The sequence below is a fragment of the Staurois parvus genome, unplaced genomic scaffold, assembly GCF_062004578.1.
Source record: "Staurois parvus isolate SC_StPar_1 unplaced genomic scaffold, SC_StPar_1.0 ptg000122l, whole genome shotgun sequence".
Taxonomy (NCBI): domain Eukaryota; kingdom Metazoa; phylum Chordata; class Amphibia; order Anura; family Ranidae; genus Staurois; species Staurois parvus.
The window spans coordinates 1,263,240-1,290,546 of NW_028317918.1; the positions used below are offsets into that span (position 1 = coordinate 1,263,240).

Below are 27,307 nucleotides of genomic sequence, written 5' to 3' on the forward strand. Positions count from 1 at the left end.
AAAAGTAAAGCACATACAAAATTGTGTGAAATTCTCTCAGCTATATAGGGTATAACACATAGAAGTAGACAGGTCTCTTGGGGTTTAAGATTACCTATCCTCATGTTAATGCAGGAGGGAAATATAAATCAATATGTCTGTTGATCTCAGTGCTCTATTATTAGAGTACAGACAAAGAGATACACAGAAAGAAGGCTCAGTCAAAAAACAAAGACACACATAAACAGAGCCAGAGTGCAGGACAGCAGACCAGTCCAAGGGAATGAAAATAGGGAAGTGGAAGTGAGAAGGACCTAGGAGGTCAAGCCCCCCTGCCAAAATTTGCCTCAATGTTAAAGGATAAGTTCACCTTTTGATAAATAATCAGTGCACTTTTTTTGCAGGTAAAACAATGTGCATTTATTAATTTTTGCTGCAGGAGCCTGTAAAGCATTGCACCAGTGATCAGCAGATTGCTGGTGCCATGCAGGTCTCCTGCAGATCTGTTAGTATATCTACTTGCCTGTACAGGATGTACAAGCAAGCAGATATACTGACATGAAGATTCAATGAACTGCTTTGGAGCACCGTGGTAGTTCATTGAGAATTACAAGCCGACAGCCGCTAGGGCTAAGTTTCTCATTTACAGATGAGTGACGCGGTCAGGCAGTCGGAGCCCTGTGCGGCCACGTTTCTGTTTAGATTTGACAGCTAGTGGGGGGAGGGGAAGAAAATGCCCCGCTAGCTGTCAAAGCAGGGGAGAGGCAGGGAGTGGCACCGGTGCTTTCATAACATGTAACGTTACACCCTGAATATGAAAGGTGAACTTATCCTTTCAGATTTTAGTACGAACACATTGATACATAAACAACAAATTATTTTTATTCTAAATGTGACTAAATTAAAATGGAATCTCACTCTTTCCCCATAAAAAAATTCCTTGTTAAAAAAATAAAAAGCAATGACACATAAAGCAAAGCAGATGATTCGGCATTTAAAGGGTAAGGCTGGCCATACATTATACAATTATCTGCAGATTTTCTGCCCAATTTCCTTTAGATTTACCTTCAACTATGTAGTGCAAGGGCCTGCCTAATTGGATACAACAAAGTGTTGTTTAGGTTTGTCCTCCTATTATATGGTTTTTGGTAAATCTAAACCAAAAATCTGCAGATAATTGTATAATGTATGGCCAGCCTAACTCAACTTTTATGGATGAAAAATATAGCAGATAAAAAAAATTTATATAGCATATGCAATTTCTAATAGGGCTATATTGTAACTTAATGTTATTAACAATTACCTTCCTTTTAAAACTGCCGTACTGTAATTTTCTGTAAAATTCAGTGCAAGATGGCAACCTGAATGCCTCCAAAAATGTAAATTCCTGCTTGGATGAAGAACTCTGCAGTAAGATACAAGTCAAGTTTTAGGCATCCCTTGCAACAAAAATTAAATTTTTTTGTGAGATACTTCCTAAGGATTAATCAGTTCTGAAGAAAGAGATGCAAACACTGCAGCTTTTCTCATCAGACTTCTCAAAGTGAACCAGCTGATTAAAATGAATTAGTCATTCCCACTCAGAATCACTGTGTACAGAACATTGTCTAACAACGAACTATACCTTCAGAGCAGAAATAGATAAAAAACTGCAACTACATTTGCTAAAATCCTTGCAATATATATTAATCACCCAAAGGGGGTCATTTTTTTTGTCTCAACAAAATTGGAGTTACTCTCTATTATAAATGTAAGATACATATTTTTAATCTATTTTTTTAAGAGAAAGTACTGTATAATTATTTTGGTTAGTTGTATTTTGATCTTTTTATTTGAATTTTTACAAATTGATAAATTTTCTGCATAGGAGTTATGACAGAAGCTCACGTAGTCTTGACCAAGATTCTCCATCTAAGAAGAAAAAATTACAGAACAACTATGCATCTACCACTCATCTACTGGCTGGAAAGAAAGTGCCATCATCTCTCCAAACAAAGTCAAGTGACTCAGAAACTACAGTTTTTTATATTCCTGGAGTTGATGTGAAGGTATATTACTTGACTGTGGTATGCAAATACAGACAGGGATGAACTTATAATAGGATTTGTTTGTATTCATGGTAAAATCGTTTTCTCTGTGTTCATTAAGACATTTTAATTTTTTCTCTCATCAATCCAACCTTTTTTCAGTCAAGGCACCCTTTAAAATTATGTACAGTCCCGAGGCACCCTTTAAAATAACAGACAGTCTTGAGGCACCCCATTCTAAAATAGGGTACCTCTAGACCATAATTTTAAAAGGGCACCCCATTCTAAAATGTGAAAGACTATTCTAATAGTTTTATATAACACAACAACATTCATACATGTAGGGCACTCAACATTGGAGGTGATTTATTCTTCCAAAGCAAATAAACATTTGCACACTATTACTGACTAGTATTCCACTGTTTTTCTTTTCCTTCAGTTTTTCTCCATCACTGAGCTGATGTGACCCCAGCACTGATGGAAAGGGACAGGGGAGGGTCAAACTAGGCTGTTGTGCAGGCAGCTGACATCCTCCTTATCAACTGATGATGTATTTGGTTGTCAGAATGCCGGTGGCTAGAATATTGTAATGGTGCACAATGAAAACCTATGGCTTTTTGTAACTAAAAGGCAGGCTTGTCCCACTCTCTGGCTTTTATACAAGTTTTGTGCAGTTTTTAGACATTTTGCCAAAGAATCCCTGAAGAAACCTCAATGCACCCCAGGGTGGCTGGGCACCCTGGTTGAGAAAGGCTGCATTAATCTATACTAAGTTCCCCTATAATGACAGTGAATTTTATAAAAGTTTGCAAATGTACAAAAAAAGAAAATCTGAAATTTCACATTGGCATAAATATTCAGACCCTTAGCAACCATGATTGGAGTCCACCTGTGGTAAATTAAATTGCTTGGATTGGATGCTTTGGAAAGGCACACACCTCTCCATAAAAGGCTTCACAGCTGACAATTCATACTGTATCAAAGCAAAAGACTTGCGGTTAAAGGAATTGCCAGCAGAGCTCAGAGACAGGATTATTGCAAACTACAGATCTGGGGAAGGCTACAAAAAACTTTTGGCTTCACTGAAGGTTTCCAAGAGCACAGTGGCCTCCATAATTGTCAAATGGAAGAAGTTTGGCACAACCATGACTTTTCCAAGAGCTGATTGCCCAGTCAAACTGAGCAATTGGTGGAGAAGGGCCTTGGTAAGAGAGGTGACCAAGAACCCGATGGTCACTGTGACTGAGCTCAAGAGATCCTGTGTGGAAATGGGACAAATTTCCAGAAAGACAACCATCACTGCAGTCCTCCACTGATCTGGGCTTTATGTCAGAATGGCTAGATTGAAGCCTTATGTGGAGATGGGAAAAAAGCATCTGAAGAACAAGATTCTCTTGCCTGATGAAATCAAGATTGAACTGTCTGGCCTCATTTCTAAATGTTATGTCTGGAGGAAACCAGGCATCACCTGCCCAATACCATGCCAACAGTGAATGGTGATGGCAGCATGATGCTGTGGGGATGTTTTTCAGCAGCAGGGACTGGGAGACTGGTATAGGTTTAGGGAAAGCTGAATGGAGCAAAGTACAGAGATAAGAGCAAGGGAAAAACGGGAAAAAATTGTGCCACATCCCTGAATATAACATATGATCAAAAATCAGAACTAATAGAGTGGGACTTTTGAGGCAATGCATTATACAGTAAAATTCTATTGTATCCATATACAAAAAATAGATCATATTACCACATGAATTTCTCTAAAGATTGTTTCAACAGTTCAGCGTAATAAAATACATAGTTTACTCATAGGATGCATCAAGTTCACAAAGTGATATGTTAGAAGCTGGCCCGACATGTTTCTTGGACAAAGTCCACTTCTTTAGGAGCCAATCTTTACATCAAAATTCTAGAAGATATCAATACAGATTAATATAATAAATTAAATTCAATCAATAATAACTAACATCCCACAGAATAGTTCTAAAATATTGATCTAGCACACCCAAGGGGTGAAGGGAGGAAGAAAGGGAGGGGAAGGAAGGGGTGGAACAGGAGAGTAAGGGGCGAAGCAAGGATGAGGCTAACAATGAAAAGCAAAGTACAGAGATATTCTCAAAGAAAACTTGTTCCACAGCACTCAGGACCTCAGTCTGGGCCAACGATTCACCTTCGAACATGACATCGATCCTATGCACACAACCAAGACAACACAGAAGTGGCTTAGGGACAACTCGTGAATGCCCTAGAGTGGCCCAGCCAGAGCCCTGGCTTGAACCCTATTGAACATCTCTGGAGAGACCAACGGTCTCCATCCAACCTCACAGGGCTTGAGAGGATTTGCAAAGAAAAATGGCAGAAAATCCCCCAATTGCCAGCAGAGCTCAGAGACAGGATTATTGCAAACCACAGATCTGGTGAAGGCTACAAAAAACTTTCGGCTTCACTGAAGGTTTCCAAGAGCACAGTGGCCTCCGTAATTCTTAAATGGAAGAAGTTTGGCACAACCATGACTCCATCCAACCTGACAGTGCTTGAGAGGATTTGCAAAGAAAAATGGCAAAAAATCCCCCAATTCAGGTGTGCAAAGCTTGTCATGTCATACCGAAAAAGACTTGAAGCTCTAATTACTGCCATTCAGTAAAGCGTCTGAATACTTAAGTACGGTATATGTGATATTACATTTTTTTGGTTTTAGTAAATTCACAGACATTTCTAAAATTCTGTTTTTACTTTTTTTTACCATCATGAGGTGCTGAGTGTAGACTAATGATAGAAAAAAATAATGTAGTTTCAGGCTGCAACATCACAAAACTGAAAAAAGTGAAGGGAGTCTGACTACTTTAGGAATACACTGTATGTCAATCTATGTATATCTAATGCAAAGTTCTTTCCTATATTAATTTCTTAATCAAAAAATATTACAGTATAAAGATTGCATTCCTAACTCATTAATGTTTAATAGACTCTTACGCACTTTCAATAGAAGTAGAAACTTTGTCTCACACAATTAGGGAGGAGTTGAGCTGGCTCATGCCTAATGTTACATGAAACATTCAGGCAGAGCAAGTGTGTGTGTGTATATGTATGTATATTTTTTTTTTTTTCATCTAGATTTCTATAAAATCTGGGTTCACTTTTCCAAATATTGAACAGATAAAAATATAAAAATTCATGCTCAGGTCTACACATTCATACATATTAGTATTGTTAAGAAGCAGATATTGGCTATGAAATTAAAGAGGCTTCTAACAGCGTTCCCCAATGAAGCCAGAGCAAATGAAAGACCTCTGGGTGGAGAGACCACCCCCTAAAGCAATACCTGATGATTGGGATAGTCAGCCTGCCAATTGTCAGCTCTGGGAATGTACACCACACCATGGATTGAGCTGGAACATGTGTCTCCACCCAGCGAAGAATGTTGGACACCTCCAGCCCACGCAGCCACACTTCTTGCCCCTCCATAGTGATTGACAGATTCTGACGGTTTTGAACCTAGAGCAGCACTGAAAATGTACTTCACACTTTGCACCAGCTGATTGAACTCAACATAAACAGGGAAAACCTGCTCAGTTGCGAGACCCTCGTGCAGCAGTTTTGTCTACTCAGGTAGACCTCTTTCACTTGAGCAGTTGTGCTGCTGCTTGTTAAATGCATGCGGTTTTATTTTGATATTCCAATACTCCTGGTACAGATATCACTTGCATTTGTACAGTGCATTTATCTACGATTAAATGCATATACATACAGCTGCGTTTAGCTGCTGTAGTAAATTTTTGCCTTTTCTGTTTGCTAACTGCGTTTTATCTGCAGATAGCTGTGGTACATCGCTCCTGGAAACTCAGCTTTACTTTTCCTAAAAGAACAAAACCATATGTTAGGAAAACATTACTAAATGCAGTGTGTGAAAGGGGCCATAGGGATGCATTGTCTGCATTTAGCTGCAGTAAATAAGTTCCTCTATCCGCCGCTAAACGGTTGATTCTAACAACTCATGTGAAAGAGACCTAAATGTCTGAAAGACCAGTGCAAAAGTCAAAACTGGCCTCAGTATTCCTCTAGCCATGGTATTTGTTGCTGCCTCAGCTTTCCTACCTGTGGGGTCATTGAAGGGCAATGATTCCTTCACTGGAATGATTGTGGCTTTATTGAGACCAGATACCAGGGGATCCACCATAGGGGGGGAGGGGATGTTTCTTTAAAGGGGTAGCGAACCGCAAAATTTTTAGGGGTTGTGAAAGTCTTAGTTGACAGTTCTAATGGATAAAATCATAGAAGGAGTGACACAGAAAAACTTTATTGGGATGTAGAACTCCTAGATTTGTGTGTACCATATATTACCAGGAAACTCCATAGGTTATTTTTAATAAAGTAGAAGTAAGTTCAAAACCTCATCCTCACTAAAGGACGAATACGGTGCAGTGTGGTCTGTTGGGGGAGGTAAAAGGTCCAGGAGACAAGTGAACCCCCAAGCCTTGCACATCAATGAGTCCTGTCCCAAAAGGTCCTCCAAAGAGAAACCAGCCACCCTCACATTCATTCAAGCTAGAAAGCAGCTATTACAGGAGTTAAGGCCATTAGCAAGCTAGAGGAGGGAACACTAGGAAGAGCAATCACGCTACCTTGACTCCTGTAGGGTGTGCTCAGTGGTCCATGTGTTGAGGTAGAAATGTAGAATCTCGCAGCAGTAGACAGGGAGAGCTCTTGGGAAACAGCTTATTCTGCGTTCCTAGTGATCTAGTAGAGTGTATTCAAAAAGTGATGTCATGGAAGAACAGTGTGCCTTGAGTAAACATGGTGGCTGCAGCTTCTCGTTACAGTAGCCTGCCAACCACAGCCCTAATTACTATACAGCCCTGCTGCAGGACACTCGCACCCATGGGAGGGAGCGTCGGAGGAAGCAGAAACTGTGGGACATCAGGGGTATGCTGCCAAACCCCCTAGTTACAGGCAGACTTTCATAAAAGTAGTGGCCGTCATATGGCCCCCCCATTGTCCTAAGTCCAGGAGAAGGTGGGGGGGATATCAAACCCAGAGATTAGTCTTGCTTTGCCCACACTGCCTTCAGGTACCACTGGAGGATTGGTGAGCCGCATCTGTCTCAAACCAGGGCATCAAATGCCTGTCTGGGAAAACACTGTAACGGGCTAGCCAGGATCACCAATCATATGTACATCCTCTGAGAGAGTTCTCAAAGTCTGCTCTGAGGAAATAGCTGTTTCAGACGAATCTACTGTTGTGAGGAATTGCATGCACTCAGTAGTCAGACTGGGGGGACTACAAAGATCTATATTATCCAGCTTTGTCACCCAGCTGACAGTAAAATAGTATCCCAGCAAGGATTCTGAGGTAAAAACACATACAAGAGGGTGCAGACTCCACATACATTACCTTCATAAAATGTAATCAAATGCCAAGAGACAAAAACATACAACCACATCCAGACAGCGGGCATATACAAGAAATACGGCCTGGAAAGGCTCGTCCCATCACAAAATTGTCTTGTAGGAAAGCTGACTCCGAAGAAGGGAGTCTGACTCCCGAAACGCGTTAGTCTCCTACCAGACAGTTCCGAGATGGGACAATCCTTCCGAGGCTGTATTTCTTATATACACCTGCTGTCTTGATGCGTTTGTGGGTATGTTTTTGTCTCTTGGCATGTGATTACATTTTATGAAGGTAATGCACGAGGAGTCTGTGCCCTCTTTTGTGTGTTTTTACAGTTTTTTGGAATTTCCCCAATTCATGGAGGGCTGCACCCGAGGAAGCATTACACACTGATTCATTGAAGTACCCTGGTTTGAGCGCTGGATTGTTTGTTAGGAATTAAGGATTCTGAGGTACTAACTCATAATGAGGTTGGTCACCAGCAGGGGCCATCTCTAGGCTTTTTTGTGTTTGAACCTAGTGTTCTACTCCTGCTGATGGCAGTATAATTTAGTGATCCCAGGTCTAAGGTCTTCAAGTTCCTTTTTAAGTATGTAATCCAGAGTTTTAATTGGTCCTGGTAGCATATTACTATATTCTGCTCAAAAGTGTGTTTTAAGAAAGAAAGAGTTGTGAAAATAGTAGTGTCACCAACACCAACAACAGTAACATGAATCCAAAAAGTTAAACATTTCACAAATGTTCAGTATTTAATCCAGCCCCAATTCTATGCTTCGATCATAGCTCCTTAAGTCACTGTGTATATGTGTTTTTATTTTAGTTGCATTACAACTCAAAAACACTGAAAACTGAATCGCCAAATGCCTCAAGAGGATCATCTTTGCCAAGAACTCTTTCAAAAGAATCCAAGTTGTATGGTATGAAAGATACTGCACCATCTCCTTTACCTAGTACTGCCCACAGCAAGACTAACACATTGTTACCACCCCCACCCCCACCAATCCCTTCAGGTACTTTTCCTCTAACTTATCTATACCTGTAGCCTTTTTTATTATCTGCCTGTAACAATTGAATGTCTAGAAAACAACTTTGCATCACTTTTGTGTGGCTTTTCAGAAAAATATGTATTTTGTGGTGCTTATATTTTTCATTATTTTAGTCATATTTTTAGAACCAATGCAAATAGGCAAATGTGTAGTAATAATAGATTGGGCAATGTGAGCCTCCAGCTTCTGCCACCTACATATGGTTAGAGCAAAGCTTGGGCATATGATTAAAAAAATATGCAGAAACGCGTCATCTGGGAATGAAATTATGTCAACGCCAGCAGCATATTCAAATATATACAGTAGTTTGCCAAAGTTATATGCAAATTTCCTGCAAAAAAAAACTTGGCTTCAACCTCCCACCTATAACTTTATCTGTATACTTGCAAATAAATTATATTTATCCTTTCTGCCACCCTTATCCACCCTACCAACATCAGCATTATCTAGCCCACCTCTTGAAATTCTTATATATGCAGCCGTAATGCTTTCTTCCTGATAACCTTATTTTCTTCCCACTGTTTGCATGTGCACAGTAGAAATCCATAGACTTTCTGCTGAGACAGAAGGCACTAGCAATAGCCGTCTATAAAATTCTGCAGTATAGACAGAAGAAAGAAGATCAAGACTGGCAAGAAGTAAAACATTGCGGTGCACCAAAGGGTAGAGCCACATTTCACATTTGCAATAAAAGTTGCAATTTACATATAATTTTTATATCTTTAAATCTGATAGTTTTAAAAAATGGTTTTCACAAAGTAACAGCTGCTTATGTATTTTGTACTAGATGCCCAGACTGAATTTGCCAGGTTTGTGACATGTTCATTCTAAGGTTGAATGCAGAAGCACAACATTATGTGTTATTGATTAGGTCATGCTTTACCAACATTTAAACAGTGAGACTGGTTAAGAGTTCCCATCAGAAAAATCAGTGAGAGTCAAAGGCAATGAACCAGAGGTGAATAAAGTATGGTGGAAACTTGGCAGGAGTCACAAACCCCTACCAAATGCCTCCCATCCATTCCTGTACAGCAAGTGTCTCTAAACCTTCGAAACGAAGGGCTAGTGTACTGCCCTTCAATCTTTAGGGGGGAGGGCAGACTATTGCCAGTGAGAATAGAAAATACCCTGGCTTAAATGGAGTAAACAGTGTCATAGGCTTGGTGGTTAGTGGAAGAACAAAATTACATTGGTGCCAGTAAGAGGAATAGTACCCCATAACTGGTGTCAGTGGGAGAATTAGTTCCCCATATCTGGTGTCAATGGAAGGAATAGTACCCAACTTTGGTGCCATAGTTACATAGTTAGTCTAGTTGAAAAAAGACACAAGTACATCTAGTTCAACCAATAAAAGGGAAAAAAAAATTATACAATCCTACACCCACAGTTGATCCAGAGGAAGGCAGAAAAAAACAATAATGCTTGATCCAATTTGCTCCAGCAGGAAAAAAAAAATCCTTCCTGATCCCCGAGAAGTAATTGGATATTCCCTGGATCAACTTTACTTATAAATATTAGTATCCAGTTATATTGTGTACATTTAGTAAAGAATACAGGACCTTTTTAATTCAATCTACTGAGCTGTCCAGAACCAGCTCTTCAGGGAGTGTATTCCACATTTTCACATCCCTTACTGTGAATAAGCCTTTCCGTATTTGGAGATTAAATCTCTTTTCCTCCAGATGTAAAGAGTGCCCCCCTTGTCCTCTGTGATAACCTTTAAGTGAATAACTCTACACCGAGTTCACTATAAGGACCACTTATGTATTTATACATGTTGATCATATCACCCTTAATCTCTTTTTCACAAGAGAGGAAAAATTAATTTCCTCTAATCTTTCTTCATAGCTGAGCTCCTCCATGCCTCTTATCAGTTTGGTTGCCCTTCTCTTCACTTTCTCCAGTTCCTCATTATCCCTAATGATTTGTATGGGAGGGGGGCGCCCTCTGGAGTTTATACCTCTCTTAATACAAGAAAGGACTTATTCGCTTTTGTAAACCGCAGCCTGGCATTGCATGCTATTAGGTGATACTAAACCTAAAAACATTTTTTTGCCTTAATGCATTGCTTGCATTAAGATAAAAAGCGTTTTCTAAGTTCCCTCTGTGAAGTGGAAGAGAGGGTAGAAGAGATTAGCACTGTGCACGGCTGCATCTCTTCTCCCCTTGCTTCCGCTTCACACAGGGACTTGAACAGCAGCAGGACCCATTGGCTCTTGCTGCTGTCAATCAAGTGTGTTAAAGAGGAAGAGGGGGCGGGTCTATATCCCGCTGTGTGTCTTTGGAGCGTGGCTCTCTAGGCACACAAGTCGGGAGCGTGCACACAGTGTTTTTCCCCATTGCAAACAGCTTGCTATGGAGACACACAAAAAAGAGGAGGAGCCAGGATCGCTGGCAGGGGACCCAAGAAGAGGAGGATTTTCAAAGCAGGACGTCTCCGCTGTCAAAATACTCTGATCTGTGCTGCAGCCTATTGGCTGTAGGCGCTGATTGAATTTAGACTTTCAAGCTTCTTTTATTCTGGACGGAAGTTTCTATCCATCAGTGGACAGCTAAAGGCTGATTACATATTACAGGTGAAATTTGAAACTGGAGAAATACTGCAGGAGGCTGTCAGAAACTGAGACATGTTATTAAACTGCTAGAGATTACAGTTCTTCTACAAGTCAATCACAACACCCTTAAAAACTTACTGGCACCATATTTGATAGCACTGTCAGCAAGTTCCATTACAAAAGGTTAGAAGTAAGAAATTACAGGGTAGAAAACTTAAGTAAGCGTGAAAGAAATAAATCAGATTATTTATTATTTATTTAGCTAGTAAAAACTAGTTTAATAAATATTTACCTTCACTGTTAGGTGATTACCTTCACGAGTAATCACCTAGGGAAGGAAAATACTAATGGCTGCTGGCAACACAGTGATTAGTACCAAAGGGCCCCAAGTTAAGCACCAGAGCTGTAAAGGCTCAGACTGGTAAAGTGAAAGGTGCACAAATTCAATGGACTGGTTTAAATGATACCTTTCAATAATTTTCAGTATAAAGGAAATATATTTAATTTTACAGCCAAAGGAAAGGGAAGTGGTGGAGTGAAAACAGCAAAATTGTATGCTTGGGTAGCACTGCAGTCTTTGCCTGAAGAAATGGTCATCAGTCCAAACCTGCTTGATTTTCTGGAGAAGGCCTTGGAGACCATACCCATTACACCAATAGAACGAAACTACGCTGGTAAATATTGCATTTCAATAATATATCTATTAAGATAGCAGGTATCAATGCTACCTTTGTTTAGGGGGTTATTTTGTATGTATTTCTTGGTGGTATTAACATAAAGATAAAATTACTAGAGCTTAATGGATTTTCACACTTGATGGGAAAGGTCATTAAAATCTTACACATTTCATATATAGCCAAGATGTTTCTCATTCTTACAGCTTGTCAGTTTTAATTTGTTTTTGTCTGTTACAGGAAGGGCTTTGTACTGGTGCCAAAGGCTTCATAAAATAGCCTTATCTTATGACTGAACAGGAACAGCGCTGATGCAGGTGGACGTACCCATACATCTTCCCGCATCGGCCACTTGTGTATGCTCTCTAGAGTGTGCAGTGGCATGATCTCTGACCAATGTGTCCAACCTACACAGCAGACCACCAACCATTGCATTGGGCTGCTGTAAGTGGCCCTGGTACCATGTATTCGCTTTGACCAATCACAGTTACAGTAGTAAAGCTATTATCATATACTACTGTGGTATCTCTGTGATTTGTCACAGAAATCACATGGTACTAGGACCAATCACAGCTGCCCTGCACCATGTTATAGCTGTGACCAATCACAGTAGTAAACAAGGTTTCATGAATAAAACCTTTGAACAGTCTTCACGATTGCTTATAACAGTGATAATCACTGTAATAAGCAGTCACAAAAAAATAATAATCCTGATCAACTCCCCAGAGCACTACAGTGTCACTATGGTAACATAGCACTACTCTGGTGACAGTATGTTAAAAAAAAAAATTGTAAAACAAAAATAGATACATTTTGTTTATTTTAACATACTGTTAGCAGTCAATGTGCCTGATCACCGCCACATCAGTTACAGTGTCCTTGATCACTGCCACATCAGTTACAGTGTCCTTGATCACTGCCACACCATTCCCAGTGTCCCCGATCACTGCCACACCAGTCCCATTGTCCTTGATCACCTCACCAGTCATATTGTCCCTGATCACCGTCCCACCAGTTTTAGTGTCCTTGATCATTATTAGATGCTTAATTTATGCCACTAATTTTACAGCCTAAAGGTGCTCATCAGATTTTGGGCCTCTCTATATGGCTATGCTGTGAAAAAGACTAACATGCTATCGAGGAGTAGCAGATTGTGTTTTGGGGTGTAATTCTTAGTATGTCTACGATGGGTGTTAGAAATATCTTATTAAATGATAACTTTCTGTAAAAAAAAAAAAAAATACATTTGCATTTTCGAAAAACGTGTGGTAAAAATTACATTTTTCAAAGGAATCACTATGGCTTCCAGAAAATACCTTTCTTCTATCAGCTAAATAATTGTTACCAACTCACATTTCCTGAATTTACTTTGACATATAATGTGTAGTACGTTTCATACAGTATCTTTTATTTTAGTATCATTACTGTTATTGTGGTATACTAGGAATAGCAGCTACATGCAATGAAATACATACAGTATATATATATGCTATGTGATTTAGAGAAATGTAAGCAAGTTATGGCATGTGTCAGAACTGCTTCACAGTAAATCTTATAAACCATATGTTCTCTTATTTCACCAATGTGCCTTTATTTGTGTGCTTTGTGCAAGTACTTACCTGTGTGTGTTTTTGCTTTATTACAGCAGTGAGTGCTCAGGATGAAGATATTGGACAGTTTGATCTGCAGGATCCATTGGAGGAGTCAACTACCTCATTAGTGTCCTCTTCAACCTCTGCCTATTCTTCCTTTCCAGTAGATGTGGTTGTGTATGTGAGAGTGCAGGTATGTCTAATTTATAAAACGTTTTATATTGCTAATTAACTCTTTTTGTTTTCTATTCAGCTGTTTTGTTTTCCAGAGTTTTATCCTTATTCTTATTTCTCTTTCTAGCCTTCCCAGATCAAGTTTAGCTGCCTACCAGTTTCACGTGTTGAATGCATGTTGAAGCTGCCCTCATTAGACCTAGTGTTCTCCTCAAACCGAAGTGACCTTGAGACACTGGGTTCAGCCCATCCTTCTGATGCTAATATTGGGAATCTCTCCATGCCAAGTGGATCAAAAGCAAACCTGAACAAATCTGGGATGACAGGTGAAATATTTGTTGACTTGTCTTTTAAGTTTGGTCTGCAGTACTTTTGAAATGGTGTGTAAGGTTTCACAGTAATGGGCAAGATTTTTAACTTGTAATAATTAAAGAGGCCAAGGTATATATAAAAACATGCATAGAGTTCATATATGCTTTGATAACTTACATTACACTTACTATACACTTTAACATGTTGTATGTGTAACTGGTTGTAGCTCTTCATACCAAAATCTCATCATGTCCCGAGCTTTGCATGCAATGATATGGCCTACACTGGCTGCAAAAAGAAGACATCTGAAAAACATCAGCACTAAGCACCTTTATACTCACCCAGTTCTAGAGGTTAACAATTCTTGGGATACATAAAAGAGAGAATGAGGTAGAGACACTTCAGCAGGTGTACCTTCAGTCGTGTATCATGAGATTTGGTCTACTCCATTTAAAAATAATCATTAAAGAAAAAAAATCTTAGAAAACATGGTTTTTTTATATAGGATAATGCTGTTTTAAAGCATAATGGGAACCAATTAAAGAAAACAGTATAGAGAAAGATATTATTTTACAGGCAGCCAGTAACCATTTTAGTACAGGTATATGTTGGCAGTCCAAGGCCACCTGAGCCCTTCCCATACCTTACAGTGGCTTGAAAAAGTATTCATACTCCTTGAAATTTGCCACATTTTGTCATGTTACGACCGAAAATGTAAATTTGTTTTATTGGGATTTTATGTGATAGACCAACACAAAGTGGCACATAATTGTGAAGTGGAAGAACATGATAAATGGTTTTACAATTTTTTTACAAATATCTGAAAAGTGTGTCGTGCATTTGTATTCAGCCCCCCCTGAGCCAATACTTTGTAAAACCATCTGCAATTACAGCTGCAAGTCTTTTTGGGGATGTCTCTATCAGCTTTGCACATCTAGAGAGTGAATTTTTTCTCCATTCTTCTTTGCAAAATAGCTCAGGCTCTGTCAAATTGAATGGAGTGTGTCTATGAACAGCAATTTTCAAGTCTTGCCACTCCATTGGATTTAGGTCTGGATTTTAACTGGGCCACATGAATATGCTTTGATCTAAACCATTCCATTGTAGCTCTGGCTGTATGTTTAGGGTCGTTGTCCTGCTGGAAGATGAACCTCCGCCCCAGTCTTAAGTATTTTGCAGACTCTAACAGGTTTTCTTCTAAGATTGCCCTGTATTTGGCTCCAGTCATCTTCCTATCAACTCCGACCAGCTTCCCTGGCCCTGCTAAAGAAAAGCATTCCCACAACATGATGCTGACACCACCATGTTTCACGGTGGGGATGGTGTGTTCAGGGTGATGTGCAGTGTTAGTTTTCTGCCACACATAGCGTTTTGCTTTTAGGCCAAAAAAGTTCAATTTTGGTCTCATCTGACCAGAGCACCTTCTTCCACATGTTTGCTGTGTCCCTCACATGGCATCTCGAAAACTGCAAATGGGACTTCTTATGGCTTTCTTTCAACAATGACTTTCTTCTTGCCACTGTTCCATAAAGGCCAGATTTGTGGAGTGCACGATTAATAGCTGTCCTGTGCAGCTCCTCCAGAGTTACCATGGGCCTCTTGGCTTCTTCTCTTGATTAATGCTCTCCTTGCCTGACCTGTCAGTTTAGGTGAACAGCCATGTCTTGATAGGTTTGCAGTTGTGTCATACTCTTTCCATTTTCGGATGATGGATTGAACAGTGCTTCATGAGATGTTCAAAGCTTGGGATTTTTTTTATAACCTAACCTTGCTTTAAACTTCTCCACAACCTTATCCCTAACCTGTCTAAACCTGTCTGGTGTGTTCCTTGGCCTTTTATGATGCTGTTTGTTCACTAATGTTCTTTAACAAACCTCTGAGGGATTCACAGAACAGCTGTATTAATACTGAGTTTAAATGACATACAGGTGGACTCTATTTACTAATTAGGTGACTTCTGAAGGCAGTTGGTTCCACTAGATTTTAGTTACGGGTATCAGAGTAAAGGGGACCAAATACGAATGCACGCCACACTTTTTAGATATTTATTTGTAAAAACTTTTTGAAAACCATTTATTATTTTCCTTCCACTTCACAATTATGTGCAACTTTGTGTTGGTCTATCACATAAAGTCCCAATAAAATACATATTCGTTTTAGATTGTAACATGACAAAATGTGGACAATTTCAAGGGGTATGAATACTTTTTCAAAGCGCTGTATGTGCTCTTTGTATCCCAAATGGGACCTGGACCACCCTTCTCTACTGGGTTTTGATCGCTATGAGCAGCACTTGGTTGTTTTGCTGAGTGCATTGCAAATCATACAGTAGCAGCATGTCCTGTTTAGATGCTTTGAAGTCAGCTAAGTGTAGGTGTAGATCAAAGAAGTACTGCTTGTAGGAATAATTGACCCTTCAATCGTAACGAAACCCATCAATTTAACAGTTTCAAAAACAGTTAAATTTGGGCACAGTGCACAGCTATATCCACTGGCAATAACCGCATGTAAAAATCTGACATGCTAGTTGTACCCAGGTCAATCGATTAATTGACTTGGGTACAAGCAGCCTGCCCATACATGGTTTGAATCTCGGCCAGTCTGAACCGGCCAAGATTCGAGCCATCTATGGTTGGCTTAAGATGGCAGCTTTGATGACTGAAAAGGAGAGGAGGGTTTAGTTTCTCTTTAAATACATATGGAGGAAGTGCTCCAAGTTTGATTTGAATTATGCTGAATGCAGCTACAGGTGTGGTTTGACTGACCCCTGAAGGGTACACGATTTCATAACCTATTTGAAGAGCAGAATGTTCACTGTTGTATAGTTGCTGTTTAAAAGTAAGCAAAGGAATCATGGTAGCAATCTTTACCACTGCCCTTTGGTTATAAAAAAAATAAATATTCATCCTTACTCCCTGTTCTTACTGTGCATTAACACAGTTTAGAATTTCACCTAGAATTGTAGCTTTTCAGTGTCTTTATTTGATAAGGTGATTTCTTTTTCTTGCAGGGTCATCCTCGGGTCTAGGCAGCCCTCTTGGAAGGACTCGACACAGCAGCAGCCAATCAGATCTGACCAACTCAAGCAGCAACTCATCAGGCCTGAGTTTCACAGCTTGCATGTCTGATTTCTCTCTGTATGTTTTTCACCCCTATGGAGCTGGCAAGCAGAAATCTGGAGTCTCTGGTCTTACTCCAGGTTCCAGTGGTTTAGGTATGATAAGATGCATTCTATAGCATATGGATAAAATGTTATTTTGAATAAATACAAACTATATAAATGTTTCCCATCAGATCAAGACCTCTCAACCACTGTTAACATACGCAACAGTAGTGTGCTTTCCTTTCTCCTGGCATCTGGCATGTTTAAAAGCTTAGACATATTTATTAAACATAAATCTATTTTAAAAATACTGAATTTATTTCATGTTACAATTTGCAGATTAGTTAAAATAATTGGCAACGTTTTATACCAATGGTGTGAAGGCATGAATTTTGACATATTATTAACTTGCAGGACATGTGGATGAAGAGCCCACATCAGTGACAGGCCGGAAAGATTCTCTTAGTATTAATCTGGAATTTGTCAAAGTCAGTTTGTCCAGAATGAGACGTTCTGGTGGAACTTCTTTCTTTGAAAGTGTGTCTGCTAACAAAGCTACTAGCAAAATGGATACTACCTTAATAAATATCTCAGGTAATACATTCTATGCCACAAGGCTAAATGCAGTGAACCTTTGTGATTATGCTAACATATGTTTCTTTCTTTTTTCTTCATTTAGCTGTCTGTGATATCGGTTCGGCCTCTTTCAAGTATGACATGCGTCGACTTAGTGAAATTTTAGCATTTCCGAGGGCATGGTATAGAAGAAGTATCGCTAGACGCCTCTTTCTTGGTGATCAGACTATAAATGTGCCTGGTAAGATGCCCTGATAATATGTAGCTATGTTTGCTGTGTAAAATATTTCAAGCTTATGAGGTGTTGAGAAATAATGGTGCAGACTACTTATTCTTTGCTAAGAGCTTTCATCACTATATATCACTAAACTAATAGGGAAGTGGGTGTTGGAGAAAAAGATCACACAATTAAAACATATGGATAACAATTTGACATATGACTAAAACAAAGATACTTACCCTTGGGTTAAAAAATGAGCCCACTGCACACTAAAGTGGGGAAATAACATGCCACACAGTTAACCAAATATTAAGATGTATGTTAGGAAGCCACTCATTGCAGTACTAAGGCTAATTTTTAAACCTTTTGATGATCGCTAAATACTGGATTCTATTTGTTTCCGCTTTCATTAGCCTCTGGACCTGGGACTCCTGATTCAGTTGAAGGAGTCAACCAGCATCTCTCCCCTGAATCTTCTCGCAAAGCATATTGCAGGACATGGGAGCAGCCCAGTCAGTCGACCTCATTCAGTCACATGGCACAGTCTCCCAATGTTTTCAGTGATCACACTGCAAACAACAGTATGTCTCCTGGAATAGCATCACACTCCTTGAAATCGCCTGCTGTAACCAGATCGAGAAGCGTTTCAGATTCCTCCGTGCCACGTAGAGGTACTGTTAAATTAGACTGTTGATAGCTGTAGTAGACTCTTACTTGATTGATGGTTGTTGGTCTGTTGCTGCAGGCTAGTTACTTAGTAAATTTCCTTAGCAATTTCCACTGCCTTACTACAAAACATCTATTTGTGAGCACAAAGTATTAAAGTATGTGTAAACTGCAACCATGAACTTATTTTAATTGTTTTCTTTTGACCTGGTAATTATTCTGTTGAAATGGTTTTGTTATATCTGTTTGTAAGCTTATAACATCATGCCTCTGCTTAACTTGTATCAGTTACATCATTTTCAGTTTTTCTCTACCGAAATTCTCCCAACTATATTATAGAGGGGAAGGTGTTCTGTAGTTCTAACACAATTCCTGTCCTAGGGCGACTACAATGCTCCTTCATGGATTTAGTACAGCAAGTGAGTGTTGCCACCCTTGGACAGGAAGTGTCTTATTGGCAGGATCACCAGTGGATCACCATATGGATGGTAAACTGCAATAATTATTTTTGTATTTAAGTTTAAATGTACTTTAACCACTTGCCCTCCTGAGGATTTACCCCCCTTAATGACCAGGCCTCTTTTTGCTACTTGGCGCTGCACTAATTCAACTGATAATTGCGCGGTCATGCAATGCTGCACCCAAAGTAAATTTATGTCCTTTTTTTCACACAAATAGAGCTTTCTTTCAGTGGTATTTGATCACCTGTGCACTTCTTATTTTTCGTGCTATGAAATGAAAAAAGACCTAAAATTTTGAAGAAAAACAATATTTTTTACTTTCAGCTATAAAAAATATATAGTAAACTCAAAGTTAGTTATAAATTTAGGCCAAAATGTGTTCTGCTACATGTTTTTGGTAAAAAAAATCCCAACAAGTGTATATTTATTGCTTTGTGTGAAAGTTATAGCGTCTACAAACTATGGTATAGATACTGCAATTTACGCCATTTTTTTGCTATACAGCGCTGCGCTAGTTTAACGGACAATTGCGCGGTCATGCAATACGGTACATAAATTACATTTATGTCCTTTTTTTCACACAAATAGAGCTTTCTTTTGGTGCTATTTGATCACCTGTGCACTTTTTATTTTTGGCGCTATAAACAAAAATTCCACATAAACCCATGACATGTGTGAGCAATAAATCATTTAAGTGACAATTTTGTGTAAAAAATTGTCATTTTCCAAAAACTTGTGGTAAAATAAATTCTATTGATTCAACATGCCTCTCAGCAAATAGTTTGGGGTGTCTACTTTCCAAAAAGGGGTCGTTTTGGTGGGTGGGGGCATTTTATGCCCAGCATTAGAAGTTTATGCCACACATCACTCAATCTTCTAACCACCTGAAGATCAAGCCTTTTCTGACACTTTTTGTTCACATGAAAAAAAATCAGTATTTTTTGCTAGGAAATTAATTTAAACCTCCAAACATTATATATTTTTTTAAAACAGACACCCTAGTGAATAAAATGGTGGGTACTATAATTTTCTATTTCACATAGTACTCGTGCAGCGATTTTTCAAAAGCAATTTAAAAAAAATACACTTTTTTTACTTTTAATGAACAAAAACACAATATATTGGCCAATTATTTGGTAAGATATAAAAGATGATGGTATGCCGAGTAAATAGATACCAAACATGACATGCTTTAAAACTGCGCATGCCCCGTGCAAGGGCGACAAACTGCATACATTTTTAATATCCATAGGCAACACTTTAAAAGCCTTTAAAAGCTACCATTTTAGATTTACAGAAGAGTTCTAGTGTTAGAGTTACTGCCCTTGATCTGACGTTCATGGCGATACCTCACATGTATGGTGCATACCGCCACAGGGTCAACGCTTGTGCACACAGGTGTGCGTGCATGGGAGGGGCAAATTTTTTTTTTTTTTTAACGTTATTTTGATTTTTTAAATTATTTTTACACTGTACCTTTTCATTTTTTATTTTTTTTTTATCACTTTTAATGCTATCAGAGGGAATGTAAATATGCCCTATAACTTCAATGGGCATTGTCATATATTCTTTTTTGAGAAATCTGTGTTCTATCAGGCTCTAGATATCTCCTCTGCCCTTACATTATCTAATCAAACCAAAATCGGTGTGATCAGATGCTTTCCCAATTTACAAATGGCGCTGTTTATATCCTGCAAAACTGAACTGATGAAATGCTCGTATCTTCCAAATTCTTTGACTATAGAGATGATTGGCACCACTATGGTCTCCAATCAGCTCTATGGTCAGCTGGCAGAAACACCGGCTGCATTCTCAGGTTCCTCGGATGGCACGGGACTGAGGGACTCATCAACGCAGATGTTTTGCTGGGGAGTATAGACATCTTCAAATTTTTGGTTAAGGTGATTTGCGAGGGGCTGAATTTTGTGGAGCCGGTCAAATTCAGGGTCACCCCAAGGATGACAGAGTGTTTTTGTTGTTGAAATGCATAAACCACATTATACTCTCATATCTATGCCTGGCCATGGCAGCAGAGAACACGGGCATATGATGAATCGGGTCTGCGGACCAATACAACCGCAATTCATTTCTTTTAGTAATGCCCATGTTGAGGGTTAGGCCCAAAGAAAATGTAAATTCGGAAACCGTAATGAATTTCCATGCGACTGGTCTGGCAAGGTTTGAATTTGGGTTGGCGGCAATAAATTGTTGTGCATATAAATTGCTTTGATCCACAATCAACACATACAGATATTCCGTGAAAAACAGCTCCAAAAATCAAGGAGGTATGTGAAAGATCAAGATGTACTAGACCGCTGCTACTCGTCAATTCACCAAAAGGTAGCGCGGCACTAGTACTGGCACTCTGCTGCATATGAGAGTCATCAAAATTTACCGGCAAGTGCCGGGGCTGATCCTGCAAACACTGCGGTTTTGTGTGCAATATATCAAGTGACAGTGACCTATTGACACTGCACTTGCTGCGGGAGAAGGGGGGGGGTAAGCGTAGGGGCTAAACGCAGGTGCTGGCAGGTGCCGGGGCTGATCCTGCTAACACTGCGTTTTTGGGGACGCTATACTTATGTGAACGCTGGTATAGTGCTGATCTGTTCAAAGATATTGATCCGTTCAGACACTATACTAGCAATGGAGGTTTATTGTGCATGAGCGTGCTCCTGGCAATCAAGGGGTTAAATGTGATGACTGGTGTACTGATGGGCAATCTGACACTATCTGGGAGAGACGTGAAAACCACGGGAGCGCAAATCATGTATATATATATATATATATATATATATATATATATATGTGTGTGTGTGTATATATATATATATATGTGAGTTTGCGCACTCATGCTGCCCTGTAGCAGTATTTCTGCTATAGGGTGGTCAGGAAGCAGTTTGTGTTACGTCGATGCGTTACTTTAACTGACAAATGCACGGTCATGCAACACTGCACCCAAATTAAATTTACGTCCTTTTTTTTCCCACAAATTGAGCTTTCTTTTGGAGGTATTTGATCACCTGTGCTTTTTTTATTTTTTGCGCTATAAAAAACGAGGCTGACAATTTTGAGAAAAAAAACAATATTTTTGAGTTTTTGCTATAAAACATGTCCAGTAAAAAAAATGTAAAAATCAAATTTCGTCATAGATTTCGGCCAAAATGTATTCTGCGACATGTCTTTGCTAAAAAAAAATCCCAAAACGTGTAAATTAATTGGGTTATGTGAAAGTTATAGCGTCTGCAAATGGCGAGAAAGATACTGGGATTTTTTTTATACTAGTAATGGCGGCGATCAGCGATTTATGACAGTGATCAGCGACTTATGGCAGGACTGCGAGACTGCGGTGGACATTTTGACACTGACTTGGGGTCACTGACATCCCCAGTTACACCAATACAGTGATCAGTGTAAAAAAAAAAACACTGACACTGTACTAATGGCACTGGGGAGGAAGGGGTTAACTTTTTTTAGGTAATCAAACGGTTAACTATGCGTGGGAAGTGTTTTACTAGTGGGCGGGGGGTGTACTTCACAGGAACACACTGACCCAGAAAGCTAATCTCTGCTCTCCGTGACAGTGTGTTAGGAACTGACAGGGAGCAGAGCTGCATTGTAAACAATGCAACTGTGCTTTGTGTCACTGTTTGCCGGCAATCGTCGGGACCCAGCGGGTAATGACCGTCCGGGACCCGGTGATTGACACCCGCGGCCACAATCGGCGGCACAGGTAGGGCAGTCGCGTGTATTGGGCGCGCCCCCTACCTGTTTTGCAATATCACGTTTTAAAACGTGATTTTGCCCAGCGGTGCCACCTTGTGGCCGTTTTTCTACAGTGGCTGGATGGCAAGCAGTTAAGGCAAATATTCACTGCTAATGATCATTATATACACTAATATGATGCTTTGTCTTATTCTCAAATGTTTGTTGTTTTATATTTCAATGGGTTTTTATTAATTTTTAAACAGTATAAAACAGAGGCAACAAAACACACCCACGCAGGGGCTATCAATTGCACAGATAAAAAAACGCAAAATAGAAAAAACAGTGCTCTAACACCAAAAGGGCAAAAGGTACGCCCACGCAGGGGCTATCAATGGCACATTAGTTACAAAACAACAAAAGGCAGCTGTCCACTGTCACACCAAAAGCAAACAGAGAAAGGAAGAAAAAGGAAAAAAAAAAAAAGAGCAGGGGTCCAAGAGCGCCAATACCAAACGCCATTACATCCCCAGACTAGCCCGGGGGAGCATGGGAAAGGCATATTGCAATCACGGCTCCCATATTTTCAAAAATGTACGTTGGGAGACGTTGCAGATACTCGACATCTGTTCGTTGAGCATCATAGTGGTCATACGATCCCGCACCCCCTAAAGAGGGACAAACGGACTCTTCCAGGCCTGAGCAATTGTTCTAGTGGCCGATAAAAACAAATAGGTAGCCAACTTCTGCTGGTGAGCCAAGAGGCCCGGTATGGGGAAATGAAGCAAGGCATACCGAGCATCCTGGCGTATGGAGAGATGGAACAACGTGAAAAGGAGGCCAAACACGTAAGACCAAAAACGGAACAGTCTCGGGCATGACCACCAGATATGTAGTACATCGCCACGATGGCCACAACCCCAAAAGCATCGATCACTACAGGCAGGGTTAGCCTGGGCCAAACGAGCCGGAACCCAATACCAACGAAACAATACCTTATAGGCTGCCTCCAGCGTGGTCGTATTAAAGGAGCATTTAGCTATGAGTGACCAGGCCTTATTCCAGTCCTCCGGATCCACAGCCACTCCCAGGTTGCACTCCCACTGAACAACATATGAAAGAGAAGTATGCGACGAGCGTCTGTTCAGAGCTGCATAAAGAAGGGATATAAGGCCCGGGGCGCCCGGACACTGCTGGCAAAGCTGTTCAAAGGCAGATTTCTGGTACGGGAAAGCAGAAGTGCTCCGCAGCGAGAGCAGCCAGTGCCGCAATTGAAGGTATCGAAAAAAGTCCGCTAGGGGGACATCCCGGGACTCCCAAAGAGAATTCCAGGTGGCTAAGGACCGAAAAATCAAAAAGTGTCGCACCTGCGAAAAACCATTAGTCACTCACCAAGAAAACGCCCTTGGGTGATCTAAACCCGGTGGGAAAAGAGGGTTGTTAATAATTGGGAGCAAAGGCAGAAAAGGTGACATCAGGCCACTGGAGTAACGTACCGAGTCCCACACTTGTAAGCCATGGAGCAACATCGGGACTCAGTGCCATAGGGCGCAGGGCAGGGGGAAGCCATAGAAGCGTCGACGTTGCAATAGGGGCACAATTAGGTAGTTCCAGCAGGACCCAGAGAGGAACGTCAGAGGAAGCGTGCAACATAGACACAAATGTTTGTTGTTTTAAGCAGTAATTTAATCGTATGTTCTTGTACTGCATGTACATCCCACATTAGATTGTGCATCAGAGATGGGAAATAGATGGAGACTAATTGGATTGTGACATAGTGTACATAGTTGCTAATAAAGCTGCATAGGATACATTTTGGTTTCCCTTATTTTGGTTTTCTTTATTGTTTGCTTATACATGGCCTTTGTACAACACCATCTCTTTTCCAGTTCTGATGTAAAATTAAAAACATGATGCAAAAGCTTATGTTCTGCTTTTTTAATGAACAGTGCTTTACATCTACATACTGCATCTTAATGTGTATGTGATTTATGACAGTTTACCTCTATGTAGCCAGCATATAATGTGTCGTATTTTTTTGGTCTATAAACATATTTTTTTTCTCTTCTCCTTCAGATTCTGTCACCAAGACTTCAACACCATCTTTCAGTAAAGCTAGTAAACCATCCAGCCAGCAGGGGTCACCGTGGGAAACTCTGGTTGTGTTTGCAATTAATCTAAAGCAACTGAATGTTCAAATGAACATGAGCAATGTAATGGGAAATACAACGTGAGTCCATAAACTTTCTCATAACAAAATATCAAGGGCCAATCGTGCAGCATGATCATTACAGCCCATTTTCAATTGACATTAAGCTGAAAACTAGAGCCAAGGAAAAGTTAGATCTACTGTCAATACAGTATGTTATTGCTGTCTGTGTCCCAAGTTGGGATTTTTTCCTTGCTTTCTATTTAAAAAGTGTCAGCCTAAACAGGAAGTGAGGTATACTACAGTAGTCGAAGACAGAAGCAAAAGGGGAAATCACTCCAATTGGGACACAGGCAGTAAGGTAGATAGGGTAGGATCAGAGTCTCTGCGAGTGTATAAGAACAGGAGAAGATCCTTTATGAGGACACAAACAGCATCTCTACATTTTAATCCCTACCCAAACTATTACAAAAAATTGATTTTGTCTAGAGTTGGGTTTAATATAGCGTCTTTTGCTTAATATTCATAAACTACCCTAATGTATAATGCACATACAGTAAAGAAATGTTATTGGTGCAAATGTATCTATGTGTAGTGGCCGCAAGGCTACTTAATGTGAGAAGTATCACACTTCACTTCTGACTGGTGTGAAAATGTTGCAGCTATGGTATGCCCATTATTTACATTCAGCAGCACTTAACAGCTGCTGACCTGTCTGTTTAATGCAGCAGTAATAATGCTCCTAATACCCACTGTAATCTGTCCTGAAGTGGCCGCTGTGTACTGATACCTTTGGCAGGAAATGAAACTTACCATTTTTACTATGTGTGCAAACATAGTGGCCTTATCACAGGGAGCAGTGATTCCAAAAGCTTCAAAAGTAAAAATCTGCTCATAATACTTGCTAACAGCTTTGTTTTTATCACTTTATATAAGTAAAAAGTGCAAGTTCCCACTGCTACTCCTGTAAGTTTCTCCCCAAAAAAGTATATATTTTCTGAAAGCAGAACCCTTGGTGAACAAAATGGTGGTAGTTTAAAAATGTTATGGCACATGATATTTGCTCAGTTATTTATCAAACACACTAAAAGGAAAAATACACTAAAATTAATTTTAGTACAAATACAATATTCTTTTTTTTTTTTTTTTTAATGATGGGGTTTCGTTGAATAAATAGATGTCAAACGTGTCACGTTTTAAAACTGTGCCGCCTTGTGGAATCACAAAAAAAAAATATTCTTCATTGGTGGCGATTTAAAAATCATTTAATTGCTCTCACTCTGATCTTACATGTGTGGCGCAATTGATGTTTACGTGCAGATGTGTAGCCTACGCTGCACTTTTTATATGATGTGTGTGTGAGGAGGACGGGGGATATATATATATATATATATATATATATATATATATATATATATATTTTATTTTTTTTTTTTTTTCTTCATTATTTGTCTTTATTTTATAATTTTTTTTTACTTTATTGTTATCACAAGGGGGTTTAGGTGCCCTCTAAGCGATAACCTGGGCTGGTGACAGGTACTCTTTATGGAGATGTTGAGTATATTAGCTGACTGCTGTACCTTTGCTATTGACAGCTTCTAGCGATTCTGTTCCTTTTGCGAAAAGAATTCATACTTGCCTGTCCTGCTGCTCATGCTTCAGATATTCACTCTTTAAAAGAGATAAGCTGGCTGAAGGATCTTCAGCATTCTGCACTCTACCAGAAGTGTTGGTTGCCTAGTCCCCCTCAGTGCACTGTGGTTCCACTTTCTGGCTACTACATCAGTATGTCTGTAGCGATGTATTATTGTGGTGACAAATAAGGGCTCATTTAAAGTGTTAATAAACCCACAACAATAAAATCAGTCTGTATATGCAGTAAAGCATGATTGTTTTACTCACTGTGGAATCTAAGGGGTTAATTCTCCACATTATGTAAAAAGTCTGTTTGATCCTATCTTCTCTGATCCTCCCCTTCTTTTACTGTACCCAATTCCCAATACATCTTCTATAGTTCAGAGCAGGAGTGGCAGGTCTGCACATGCTCTTTTGGTGTGTATTGCTAGGGTTTTTTTGTTTTTTTTTTGGGAGAGTGCATGTGATCGGCACAGCGTTGTCTGGGCAGAGGGTCAGGGGTTATGCAGCCTCATAGGACAATCGGAGGAGAATGAAAACTCCTCCTACAATATTAACCAGTGCTCTGCCTGACACTGGTAGAAGTCACAAGACTGCTATATACTGCTGATGAGAAAAGGTATTTGGCACTTGATATGTACTAAAAGAATTGCATTTCCATATTCATTGTACTGTGGAAGACTGGATATAGTGAATCATGGGTTTAGTAACATTTTACGGACATGTTCTTAGGACGTTTGTTGGTGAGGCATTTTTTATGTACCGTATTTGCCGGCGTATAAGACGACCCCCTACTTTTCCTGCTAAAATGTAGTGTTTGGGCTATACTCGCCGTATAAGACTACCCCTCTTCCAATGCACACCAGTGGGAGGAATAGTGCCCCATCATCGGTGTCAGTGGAAGGAATAGTGCCCCATCATTGGTATTAGTGGCAAGAATAGTGCCCCATCATTGGTATTAGTGCGGAATAGTGCCCCATCATTAGTATCAGTGGGGGGAATAGGTGCCCCATCATTGGTATCAGTGGCAGGAATAGGTGCCCCATCA

At 39.8% G+C, this 27,307-nt stretch overlaps 1 protein-coding gene across 11 annotated transcripts in view; it reads left to right on the forward strand.

Moving 5' to 3' along the window:
* BLTP1 (bridge-like lipid transfer protein family member 1) overlaps nucleotides 1–27,307 on the forward strand; it is a 478,785-nt gene that overhangs the window by 423,283 nt on the left and 28,195 nt on the right. For 10 of the 11 annotated variants that reach the window (XM_089672161.1, XM_089672163.1, XM_089672167.1 and 7 more), the window contains 10 exons: nucleotides 1,847–2,027; nucleotides 8,212–8,401; nucleotides 11,505–11,666; nucleotides 13,312–13,451; nucleotides 13,560–13,758; nucleotides 16,755–16,958; nucleotides 17,262–17,441; nucleotides 17,527–17,664; nucleotides 18,057–18,314; nucleotides 24,552–24,705. In XM_089672161.1, the coding sequence (XP_089528287.1) occupies nucleotides 1,847–2,027; nucleotides 8,212–8,401; nucleotides 11,505–11,666; nucleotides 13,312–13,451; nucleotides 13,560–13,758; nucleotides 16,755–16,958; nucleotides 17,262–17,441; nucleotides 17,527–17,664; nucleotides 18,057–18,314; nucleotides 24,552–24,705 (1,806 nt within the window). The remainder of the gene's footprint in view (nucleotides 1–1,846; nucleotides 2,028–8,211; nucleotides 8,402–11,504; nucleotides 11,667–13,311; nucleotides 13,452–13,559; nucleotides 13,759–16,754; nucleotides 16,959–17,261; nucleotides 17,442–17,526; nucleotides 17,665–18,056; nucleotides 18,315–24,551; nucleotides 24,706–27,307) is intronic. The other variant, XM_089672166.1, reaches the window with a different exon arrangement.